The following is a 12,508-nucleotide window of genomic DNA, read 5'->3' on the forward strand; positions in this document are numbered from 1 at the left end:
CTTTCATTCTGAAGGATTCCACAGAGCTTCACAAACTTAGACCCTGATCCTAGAAAAAGACACTGCTGAACTTAATGCACAAGTAGTCAGTGGAGCTATTCCTGAGCACAGAATTAAGCACATGTAAGCCTTCGTAGCATCAGGGATTTAAACTGTTACACAAACATAACATGAAGGTGGTCTCTTGTATCACCAAATCACTCACAGTGAGTAAGCTCAAATGGCATTTAAAGACGTTTCCTGCCCCAAAAGAGCTTCCTCCTCACCTCACCGGGGTTAATGTGCTGCAGCTTTTAACCATGTACAGCAACACCACATTCAACAGTTTAAGGAAATTAAGAAAACTACAAGGGAAATTTAAGTAGGCAGAATGCAATTATTAAAGTTAATCTCAGGATTCTGGCCAAGTTCAGACCTCAACTCTGACGAGTACCATCGAATCTTTAACAGTCACATTTGATCAGAATCTTAGTTTTCTGTCTGTTGGCAAACAGCACCAACAACAGGCACAATGCTTCCCAGCATCATGCTGAAGTACTATTTTCAGTGCTGATTCTAAAGAGACTGACATACTGAATCAACAACATTTCCTTGTTTTTTTCCTTCCTACGTTTTCCTTCCAAGTACTGACCTGGTTTGACCCTGTTTAGCTTGACAGATTTAATGAGCTCATCACTCAAGACAGTATAGTTCATACCAGCGTCTCATGTATCCCAGACAGTAAAACATAATTTACAATCAGTGCAAAAGTTTTTATTAGGTTGTTCCACTCATGACAAGTTAGATCTTCATCAAATTTGTAATTCTCCCACAGTATTTTTTCAGTTATATTCAGTCATGTAAAATATGAAAAAAAAAATTATTTCGCTACATATTCCTAGTTGCCCAAGTGCTAAAAAAAAGTTACAGCAGATTAAGGACAAACCTACAGCATTCACTTACTTTAGCTGGTTCTGATACAGAGGCATATTTTTTAATTTGAGAGTCAACTCCTAGAGACTTGGCTAATTGCACAGCATTTGTATCGTCACTGATTAGCGTCCCAAGAGCCACAAGCAGTCTAAAAATGGCTTCAAGGTCTTGAACAACTTCTATGACTGTGCTGATTACTGACAAACACTGAGCTTTTCCCTCAATGTTATTAACTTTATGTAACCAAACAGCATAGTTCAATGTCAATGTGGCCAGTGCGATGTGAATGTTCTTATTGCCGCCCAATTTCAGTTCTATTGCATGGGACATTATTGTGTCCCTCTGTGACATCATGAGCCTCTGGCCTCCCTGGCTGACAAAACAATTGCAAAGAGTTCTAAGTGCCAGTAACTGGTTTGCCTGTTTTCCGTTACGACTCAGAAATTTTAGGAGATGGCTGCTGAATCGTATGCTATCCTTTTCACTGCAGAAATTCTCATTCACGCTGGGATGCCTGATAGACAATCGAAGAATGTCTAATGCTGGAAAGACAATATCTAAGAGACAAGAAAAATATTTTAATGCATTACACAGATATTGCATTGTTTGTAAGAACTGGAGAGCTTTCCTTATATGTGCAGATCTGTACTCCTGCTTTTGAAATGAATACTATAAAAGGAACATACAGAGAACAATTAAGATTCAGAGACCCCCAAGTGCCTAAACAACAAGTACTCAAATATTCAGAAATTCATATCAAAACCAAAATTGTGTACAGAGCCTCAATTGTACAAAAAGTTTCAGATGTCTACCAGAGAAACTTTGCTGCCATGGGTATTAACTTCAGATACAGCCATAGTGCTTCCAAGACACTTGTAAACTATCATGTCCAAAGAATTCAGTCTGACAACATTTAGAAGACAAGATACTTCACATGCAGCACAGTTGTTTCACAGGTGTTAACTTTTTTCAATGTAGCCCACATCTAAATAGCAAGCATATCATGGGCAACCTCCCATTCCAGATCTCATAATGTCTTTGTGACCACTACAGCAACTGTTTACATGGAAAAGGAAAATATTTAGTGTATTTTCAGCTGCCCACACTATGATATGTTTTTTATCCAATTTGAAAAAAAATGGAAAGGATGCCATGAACTTAAAACCTAGTCTGTATTTCTAAAGTAAGCTTAAAATATGAATAGTTTCAGGTACTACTCCTGCCTCCTAGCTCACATACAAATATTTGTGGCTATAGAACCATTTAAACAAAAAACAAAAACAGCAAACATTGAACAAGGGAAACGGACACTACCGAAACAGGCTATATACAAATGGCAGGCAAATATACAACTTTAAAAGGAGATTTCCCCCCCCACCCCCCTTGTAGGCTGTTAGGATAATTTTGGGTGTTATTTGTAACAGTTGGTGAAAGGTTTCAGGCAGAAATGTGATTTTTAAGTTAGCACAGTCCCTTTTAATTGCACTGTGAGCTACTGATCTCCATTTTAATTTCCCCAAACCATCTATTCTGTTCCTTTTTCTCTCCTATACATGCTTTCTTGCCCCCAAATCTCCTCCTCTTCCCCAGACACTTCCCTGCACTCACACTCCCCTGAACAAGATATCTAAGGTGCTAAGATCCAGGCAGTTAATTTCCTGGATATGCTGCCCAGTTCCATCTTCCCCTGGACATTCTTCCCTCTCTGGTGGCTACAGCTCCTGTCCCACTGATGGATCCTGTTCTTTTCCTTTTTAGCAGCAGGGCTTTTTTACCATCAGCTGCACCTGATCTTCCTCCTTACATGCAGCTGTTTTTACAGGCATCCAGGCTCTTTGAAATGAAGAGACTGTACACCCGTAAAAGCACTAGAAACATGTAGGTGTCAGCACTGATCTCCCACATCTCTGTAGACTATAGTATAGTTAACTGCTATGTTTCACAACTGTTATGAATAATTTACCTAACATAAAAAAATGCATATTAAATCTCTTAAATGTGATTTGTTTAAAAAAGTTAGTTTTCTACTTAAAACGTCACGTTAGCATTAGCTTGACATAAGGTTAATTTTAAATTCAGTTTCCTGAGTTCAGCATACACAGTGCACTCAACTGATTTACACAGGCTATAGATCTCAACCTGACGCCACCGTCCGCTACGGTGAGTGCTGCATTAGAGGGGTTGTGTTGTGAGCTGGTGCGGTGAATATCGAGTGTCTGCTGTGACCATTTGTTTGACTGGTGCTAGTTGCAGGCACTATTTGACCATGTGATGATTTGTTTGAAAACTGTGAATTGGGAGTGATTTGTTGCAGGTGGGCCTTGAGTGGTTGATTGGAGGGAAGGCTTTGAGACGGGCAATTGCTTCGAGCCAGCAGCCTTATAGAAAAGCAGCCAATTGGGAACCGAATGAGCTGTGAATAGAGGAGAAGCAAACCGAGGCCGTTTGCCTGGGTAGATTTCCCACAGAGTTTTTGCCTTTCAGGCTTCTGTGAGCAGTAAATATAACATGTGAAGAGACTCTTAGAAGGAAGACAATATGGATAGTGAGTGATCAGCTGTTGTGACCTGCAGAGGATGTGCCATGTTTGTCTTTCTCCCAGAGGATAGAAACGACTTTGTATGTACAAGTACAAGCTGGTCTCCATATTGGAAGAGAAGGTTAAATGTCTAGAGACCCAAGTATCAACCCTGCGTTGCATCAGAGAAAATGAAGATTTTTCTGTATAGAAGTCAGTGTTCGGTACTGCAGGCACAGCATGCTGAGGAATCTGAGAGGGCAGTGCAGAACGGGGAAGAAAATTGGCAGCATGTGACCTCCAGAAGAAGAAAGAGGAGAACCCATGTACCCCCAATGCAGATAGAAGAAAGAAACCGTTTTCAGGATCTCTGCACAGGTACTATGGCAAAGAATGGTTTGGAAGAGTCATATGAGGGAAGGGATCAGAAGGAGACCCCATCGACCGGAAAGTATGGGTTGCATTGTCCTAGGGATGGGGGGGTTCCACGACCACCATTCCCAAGAGGAAGAAACAGACGGTGGTGGTGGTCGGGGACTCCCTCATAAGGGGGATGGAGTTATCCATCTTCCGTCCAGACCGGGAAACTCGAAGTGTGCTTCTTGCCCGGAGCTAGAATTCAGGATGCGACGGAGTGTCTGCCAAGACTGATCAAGTCCTCGGACTGCTACCCCTTCCCACTTCTCCACACGGGTGCCAATGATACTGCCAAGAATGACCTTGAGCAGGTCACTGCAGACTATGTAGCTCTGGGAAGAAGGATAAAGGAGTTTGAGGCACAAGTCGTGTTCTCGTTCATCCTCCCTGTTGAAGGAAAAGGCCCAGGTAGGGACCATCGTATTGTGGAAGTAAATGCATGGTTAGGCAGGTGGTGTCGGAGAGAGGGCTTTGGATTCTTTGACCATGGGATGTTGTTTCAGGAAGAAGGATTGCTAGGAAGAGATGGGATCCACCTAACAAAGAGAGGGAAGAGCATCTTCGCAGGCAGATTTGCTAATCTAGTGAGGAGGGCTTTAAACTTTTTGCCAGGGGATGGAGACCTAAGCCCTGAGGTAAGTGGGAAAGTGGGATACTGGGAAGAAACACAAGGAGGAGGGTACAACAGGGGAGGCCCCCTAATTCACACTGAGAAAGTAGGGCAATCGGCTAGTTATCTTAGGTGCCTGTACACGAATGCAAGAAGCCTGGGAAACAAGCAGGAAGAATTGGAAGTTCTGGCACAGTCAAGGAAATATGATGTGATTGGAACAACAGACTTGGTGGAGTAACTCACATGACTAGAGTACTGTCATGGATGGGTATAAACTGTTCAGGAAAGACAGGCGAGGGAGAAAAGCTGGAGGAGTTGCACTGTATGTAAAAGAGCAGTATGATTGCTCAGAGCTCCAGTATGAATCTGGAGAAAAATCTGTTGAGAGTCTTTGGGTTAAGTTTAGAGGCGAGAGCAACAAGAGTGATGTCATGGTGGGTGTTTGTTATAGACCACCAGACAAGGAGGTGGAGGTAGACAAGGCTTTCTTCGGACAACTAACAGAAGTTTCCAGATCACAGGCCCTGGTTCTAATGGGGGACTTCAATCACCCTGACATCTGCTGGGAAAGCAATACAGCAGTGCACAGACAATCCAGGAAGTTTTTGGAGAGTGTTGGGGACAACTTCCTGGGGCAAGTGCTGGAGGCACCAACTAGAGGCCGTGCTACTCTTGACCTGCTGCTCACAAACAGGGAAGAATTGATAAAGAAAGTAGAAGTGGGTGGCAACCGGGGCAGCAGTGACCATGAGATGGTCGACTTCATAATCCTGACAAAAGGAAGAAAGGAGAGCAGCAGAATATGGACCCTTGACTTCAGAAAAGCAGACTTGGACTCCCTCAGGGAACTGATGGGCAGGATTCCCTGGGAGGCTAATATGAGGGGGAAAGGAGTCCAGGAGAGCTGGCTGTATTTTAAACAAGCCTTATTAAGGGCACAGGAACAAACCATCCCAATGTGCAGAAAGAATAGCAAATATGGCGGGTGACCAGCTTGGCTTAACAGAAAAATCTTCGGTGAGCTTAAACACAAAAAGAAAGCTTATTAAGAAGTGGAAACTTGGGACAGATGATTAAGGGGGAGTATCAAAATATTGCTCGAGCATGCAGGTGTGTAATCAGGAAGGCCAAAGCACAATTGGAGTTGCAGCTAGCAAGGGATGTGAAGGGTAACAAGAAGGGTTTCTACAGGTATGTTAGCAACAAGGTGGTGGTCAGGGAAAGTGTGGGACCTTTACTGAATGGGGGAGGCAACCTAGCGACAGATGATGTGGAAAAAGCTGAAGTACTCAATGCTTTTTCTGCCTCGGTCTTCACAGACAAAGTCAGCTCCCAGACTGCTGCACTGGGAAGCACAGTATGGGGAGGAGGTGAGCTGCCCTCAGTGGTGAAAGAACAGGTTAAGGACTATTTAGAAAAGCTAGACATGCACAAGTCCATGGGGCCGGATGCAATGCATCCGAGGGTGCTGAGGGAGTTGGCTGATGTGATTGCAGAGCCATTGGCCTTTATCTTTGAAAACTTGTGGCGATCGGGGGAGGTCCCGGATGATTGGAAAAAGGCAAATATAGTGCCCATCTTTTAAAAAGGGAAGAAGGAGAATCCGGGGAACTAGAGACCGGACAGCCTCACCTCAGTCCCCAGAAAAATCATGGAGCAGGTCCTCAAGGAATCCATTTTGAAGCACTTGGAAGAGAGGAAGGTGATCAGAAAGAGTCAACATGGATTCACTAAGGGCAAGTCATGCCTGACCAAACTGATTGCCTTCTATGATGAGATAACTGGCTCTGTGGATATGGGGAAAACAGTGGACGTGATATACCTTGATTTTATCAAAGCTTTTGATATGGTCTCCCACAGTATTCTTGCCACCAAGTTAAAGTAGTATGGATTGGATGAATGGACTATAAGGTGGACAGAAAGCTGGCTAGATCGTTGGGCTCAACAGTAGTGATCAACGGCTCGATGTCTAGTTGGCAGCCAGTATCAAACGGAGTGCCCCAGCGGTCGGTCCTGGCTCCGGTTTTGTTCAACATCTTCATTAATGATCTGGATGATGGGATGGATTGCACCCTCAGCAAGTTCGCGGATGACACTAAGCTGGGGGGAGAGGTAGATACCCTGGAGGGTAGGGATAGGGTCCAGAGTGACCTAGACAAATTGGAGGATTGGCCAAAAGAAATCTAATGAGGTTCAACATGGACAAGTGCAGAGTCCTGCACTTAGGACGGAAGAATCCCATGCACTGCTACAGGCTGGGGACCGACTGCATTAGTAGTGCTGCATTAGTAGGAGCATTGCCAGCAGATCAAGGGAAGTGATTATTCCCCTTATTTGGCACTGGTGAGGCCACATCTGGAGTATTGCGTCCAGTTTTGGGCCCCCCATTAAAGAAAGGTTGTGGACAAATTGAAGAGAGTCCAGCGGAGGGCAACGAAAATGATTAGGGGGCTGGGGCACATGATTTATGAGGAGAGGCTGAGGGAACTGGGCTTATTTAGTCTGCAGAAGAGAAGAATGAGGGGGGATTAGATAGCAGCTTCAACTATCTGAAGGGGGGTTCCAAAGAGGATGGAGCTCGGCTGTTCTCAGTGGTGGCAGATGACAGAACAAGGAGCAATGGTCTCAAGTTGCAGTGGGGGAGGTCTAGGTTGGATATTAGGAAAAACTATTTCACTAGGTGGGTGGTGGAGCACTGGAATGGGTTACCTAGGGAGGTGGTGGAATCTCCATCCTTAGAGGTTTTTAAAGGCCCGACTTGAAAAAGCCCTGGCTGGGATGATTTAGTTGGGGATTGGTCCTGCTTTGAGCAGGGGGTTGGACTAGATGACCTCCTGAGGTCTCTTCCAACCCTAATTTTCTATGATTTCCCAGCTGTAGGCAGAATACAACTGCAATACTTCAAAACTCAAATACTGGTACACTTAATCACTTCCAGTTGGCCAGTTTCAGCTTAGTCCAATGAGCTCCTGAGAAGATGCATTCAGTGCAGTTTTGGAGGTTTACAGAGTAGCTTTTGAACATCTGGGTTTAAACAATGCAGAACGACATGCTTTTAAGTGAAGCAATCATGAAAAATCCAAGGCACCATAATGCAAAGTTAATTACTTACCTTCCTCAAATAACTATGGATGAATATTTGGAGGGAACAGATACACTGTGGAGGAACAACTCAAAAGGAAGGGATAGATGAAGAGGAGCTTCCCAATTATCCCCTGCCCATCCATATAATGTGTTTATTTCATACCTTCTGGCCAGTTAATTGCTTTCCACAAAGTTTGAAGTTGTTGTGCTGTTGGTGTTTCTAAAGAGGTATTACATGTTACAAAGAGTAACTTTTCTAGGAGTATCAAATCATCTTCAGTTAGCTTTTGTTCTTCAGGTGCGCTTCCGTTAAGTTCCTTTAGTTTACCTGTGCAACCAAAAAACCCCAAAAGGTTAGTCTGTGCCAGTAGATTTTCACCACCTGAAAAATACTTACAAAGCACTTTCCAGAGAATCTCAAAGCGTTTTAGAAACATCGAGCCCCCACTATTTTCACAACTTTTGTTCTGTAGATTTTTGCACAGAAATTGTTATTTTGCTTGACTTCACAACCTTTCAAATTCAGTTTTTCACAAGTGGCTATTTTTCACGATCGTCATTTCCAAGATCACCCAGCAAATCAGCAGCAAAGCTGAGGTACAATCCCAAAATCTGGATCCTTGATTCCCTGCTCTAGCCACAACATTCCACGATCCACAGTATCTCTGGAAAACTCTTGACCCAGAGAAGCCTGGACTTCCTAAGCGTAAGTTATAAAAATACATCAATAATATTAGTTCATATTTTATCATTTTGCATTTCTCATTAAGAGACTTAGCATTACAGACTCAAGAATGTTCAAGAAAGAGCTGGTTACAGAAGTAAGTAACACTGTTGCAAATTTTCAAAAGTAAATAAAGTGTTTTAAAATAGGGGAGGGGGAAAAGATTTTGAATTCACATCTATATGATACTGAAACATGTCAGCTGAAGGTGGTAAAGGATCATATCACCACAAATTAGTTTTGAGTGTTTATAGCTGTTCTCCCCCCTCCCCTTATCTTTTGATTATCAGGGTAGCTAAGGTATGGGAAGGCTGGGTAATTCAAAGTTTAACTGAGTCAAGACGTGCTCGGAAATGATTGAAATCATCTTAATATGCATACTTGCTTGTTAAGTGCCAGGGATCATGTAATCACCTTATGATTCAAAAAGCCTTTGAAACTAAAATTAGTTTCAACTATGCTAATTTAAGGACAAAATATTTATTATATATAATATATTCCAAAATTTTAAAGTTTGCCACAAAGTTGATTCACTGATGCACATACGCCGACCAAAGGTCATAAATTCCAGTTCTATAGAAAAGTACAAGCAGGAGTACCACTTCAATTACTGCTACCCTTTCTTGTCAAATTTGTAGCGGATAATCAATGGGAAGTCCTGGAAGGACGGGTTGACATTCTATCTTGAAAAAAAAACCTACATTAAATTTGTAGCTGGGGACTCTAGCCCCCGAGTTCCATAATCTTTATCATTTGAACAATTCACTCACACAGGGCCAGTAGGAAAAACTTTCCTGGGTGAGTGACATCAATGTATGCAGAATCTAAGCTTTCATTAAAAAAAAAAATTCTAGCCCTTGTGGTTGCAAATTTCAGTTCTCACAGCTATTACTGGAAACCCTATGGGCAGCAATTAAACCAGTAAAAATTAGTCAATATCATTCTCCATCATAGGGAAAAACTAGGAGTAATAGCAGAGGTAGGACTAGAGCTATTTACTAGAGAGAACTCCCCACAAATGAAGGCATGGGATCAGCAGAGACCACCACTATACTCAAGCAACCAGCAGTTTATAGAGTTAGAGGAAGAATGTTCTCTCTCTACCATAGGCGCGTGAAGTAGCGGTGTGGGGGGTACTGCAGCACCCCCAAGTTTTATGTAGGGCAGCTGGCCCCACACCCCGCTCCCCAGCCACTGATTCCGTGCATAAAACTGGGGTTGTTTCCCACACCTATGCCCTGCTCCTGGCCCTCTGCCTGCACTCTGTTCCCCAACCCCTCATCTCACCTGAGGCTCGGGTCCTGGCTGCCAGCCCCAACCCTGCTCCCAGGCCTCCATGCCCGGGGCCCCACACCCAGTCAGGGCTCTGCTCTTGGCCCCGCACATGGGGTCCCAGCTGCCAGCCCCTGCCCAGGGCTCCGCTTCTGGCCTCACACCTCAGTCCCCTTATCCCATCCGGGTCCCCCGCTCCCAGAGAGACAGCCCTGCTCCCAGCCTCGGGGTGGGACGGGAGGGCAGACAGGGTTAAGGGGGCTGGCTTTCAGCACCCTCACTACTAAAAACGTTCCAGCGCCACTGCTCTCTACCCTCTAGCAGTCTGGGTTTGGAGTTCACATTGATCAGATATTTTCTAGTACTGAGTATAAAATATGGAACCCCAGGAGGTGGTCAAAGAAAAGCACCCTGGTAGTAATCCCAGCACTCTTCATTTTCCAAGCAGCTGGGGTAAGGTTGTGGGCATGTTAGGACCCTTCATTTTAGTTCAGTCCTCTGGCTATTGGATATTTGGTACATTTTCAAGCCCCATAAGGTGGGAAGATGGGGAGAGGGCGATAGTGAAATGATGAATAAATGTGGGTGGGAAGGAGAGATTTTACATTCATAAGCTCTTTAGGGTAGCACTATGTCATCCCGTAAATGTGTATAGCACCTATCTCATTTTGAATTACTATCATATCAAGGATAGTTTTATAGAACTCCCTAGGTACAGAAAATACAGACAAAAAAAGAAGGGTAAGAGATTTTGGGGACAGATGAGACACAGAAAACATAGGGGAGGAAACAGAACTAAATAGCAAATGATAAGGGGGGAGGGTCAAGGGAGAGTCAGAAAAGTAAAGTGATAGTGAAAACAAGCACTATGATCTACTACAGCAAAGAGAGAGTGGAGTCAAGGCAGAAAAGGAAAAAAGTCTAACAAAAGCAAGGTACATTTACATGAATTCAATGGAAAGTTTGTTCACTGTAAATTACAGTTAAATACTGTACACCAGTTGTTCTCAACCAGGGGCCCTAGGCCCACTGCGGGGCCATGTGCACGTTTCAGGAGGTCCTCCCAAGCAGGGCCAGTGTTAGACTCGCTGGGGCTCCAGGCAGAAAGCAGAAGCCCTGCCACCTGGGGCTGAAGCCAAAGCCGGAGCAACTTAGCTTTGCGGGGACCCCTGTGGCATGGGCCCCATGCAACTGCCCTGCTTGCTACTCCCTAATGCTGGCCCTGGCTTTTATATGCAGAAAACCAGCTGTTGTGGCACAGGTGAGCCGTGGAGTTTTTTAGCATGTTGGGGGGGCCTCAGAAAGAAAAAGGTTGAGAATCCCTGGTGTACACAACTGTTTTACTTCGTGTGTTACGCAGGATGTCAGGCTAGATGAGTATAATGTCCCGTCTGGACTTGGTCTAGGAAAGGGCAGGGGACATGACTGTGTAACACAGCACGGAGGACATGACTACCCAGGATATTGGGTACATTTTTCAAGCCCTGGCTATACATTCCAAATCAAAGGATGTCCTCCTGAAGCCAGCAAGGGCTGGGAGCACTGTGGAGTTTTATCGCAACAGGGGGAGCAAGACTTGTATCACTCAGAATCAAATTCAGTGAGCAAAATCCCCAAAAAGAGCAAGAATAGACATGCAAGACTTGTATTACAGGGAGAACCAAGTAGATATTTTATATAAAAGAAAAATTAGTCCCTTGTGAAATTTAGTCTGGACTCCCAATCCCCCATGGTCTGGATTTTCAAATACCCTTCCATATTGTAGGTCTGGCTGGAGCTGTGACTGAAAGATATCAATTGTGCAGGACTAGAAGGTTGGAAATGTGGTAAAAATAATGTAGCTTCTTGGAGGGGTTGAGAAAGAATGGAGAATTAGTTTAACCAAAATTAGATATAGGAATAAAAAACTCACCCAATATTTGTGTGGGGTTGGCCTGGTCAAAAGTGACAGCTTCCTTCTTTGGAAAATAAATATTTTCAGCTTTAGCATCAGTTGCTTGATAAGCACCTCTTCCTACACAAGGTAAAGATATTAGAAATTCAACAGAATAGTGTTTGATAACAAGTAGTAACTTCCTTTCAGAAAGTTAAACTCGATGGCTATATATTTCTATATGTGTTGCTCCTGAAATTTGTCACTAGTTATGCCATTAGTACTTACAATAGTTACAAAACCAAAAGGCCATAATTATAAACAGAATTAATTCATAATTGGATTTTTTCCAAATGCTTTCCTACACAATAGCAAGTGCATAACTAGGATTTCATTGTAATCCAAACAAATATCTTTCAGTTCACAATCTTTTCATTGATTCAAATATTCCAAGATCAGAAGGGACAATTGTAAACATCTAGTCTGACTTCCTATGTAACACTAGCCACATATCTCCCCCAAAATAATACTTAGAATTGGAGAGTAGATATCATATTTGACACACAAGTATGGACAGTCCAAATTTTAATCCACAAAAAAACCCTTTATCTTCACTGTGTCATTTTCACAATAAAGAGGCAAATGATTTAGGTGGTCTGCATGGGCTACACCTACATTATTTGGAATTGAAGTTTGAGAGATTTCTTTGGAAAGGCAATTTCCCCTATCTTAGCAATGAATTATCAGATTTGACCTATTACTTGTGATCGATTTGCTAGAATAACATCTGAAAAGAATAAACTCAATTAGTAGAATTCACTTAGCTATTTAAAACTGAATATACCAATTTCTCCGGCTGGTACTACTGACACCATCTGTATGAGCAGAAACCTATTTAACATACTAATAGAGTCACCCTTATATTCCTTTAAGGGCAGATTAAACACCACATACTTTGATGTTTCACTGTACGATTCCCACTGGAGCACAGAATTGAGATATACAAAAGATGAAAAATTTCTTCCATTTTTCCAATCATTTCAGAGGGTGAACAGGCTTCCTTTTACTACAGCTTTGAAAACAATTGAATTTAAT

At 43.1% G+C, this 12,508-nt stretch overlaps 1 protein-coding gene across 1 annotated transcript in view; it reads right to left on the reverse strand.

Moving 5' to 3' along the window:
• Nucleotides 1-731: 731 nt before the first annotated feature.
• Nucleotides 732-12,508, reverse strand: part of LOC112116004 (phospholipase A-2-activating protein) — a 28,019-nt gene continuing 16,242 nt past the window's right edge. Inside the window, exons 12-14 of the mRNA XM_024213267.2 lie at nt 11,453-11,554; nt 7,708-7,872; nt 732-1,469 (exon numbers count right to left, since the gene is read on the reverse strand). Coding sequence (XP_024069035.2) covers nt 904-1,469; nt 7,708-7,872; nt 11,453-11,554 — 833 coding nt within the window. The 3' untranslated portion in view covers nt 732-903. The remainder of the gene's footprint in view (nt 1,470-7,707; nt 7,873-11,452; nt 11,555-12,508) is intronic.

Source organism: Terrapene carolina, unplaced genomic scaffold (genome assembly GCF_002925995.2).
Source record: "Terrapene carolina triunguis isolate 2854851 unplaced genomic scaffold, T_m_triunguis-2.0 Scaffold35022, whole genome shotgun sequence".
NCBI classification, from domain to species: Eukaryota; Metazoa; Chordata; order Testudines; family Emydidae; genus Terrapene; species Terrapene triunguis.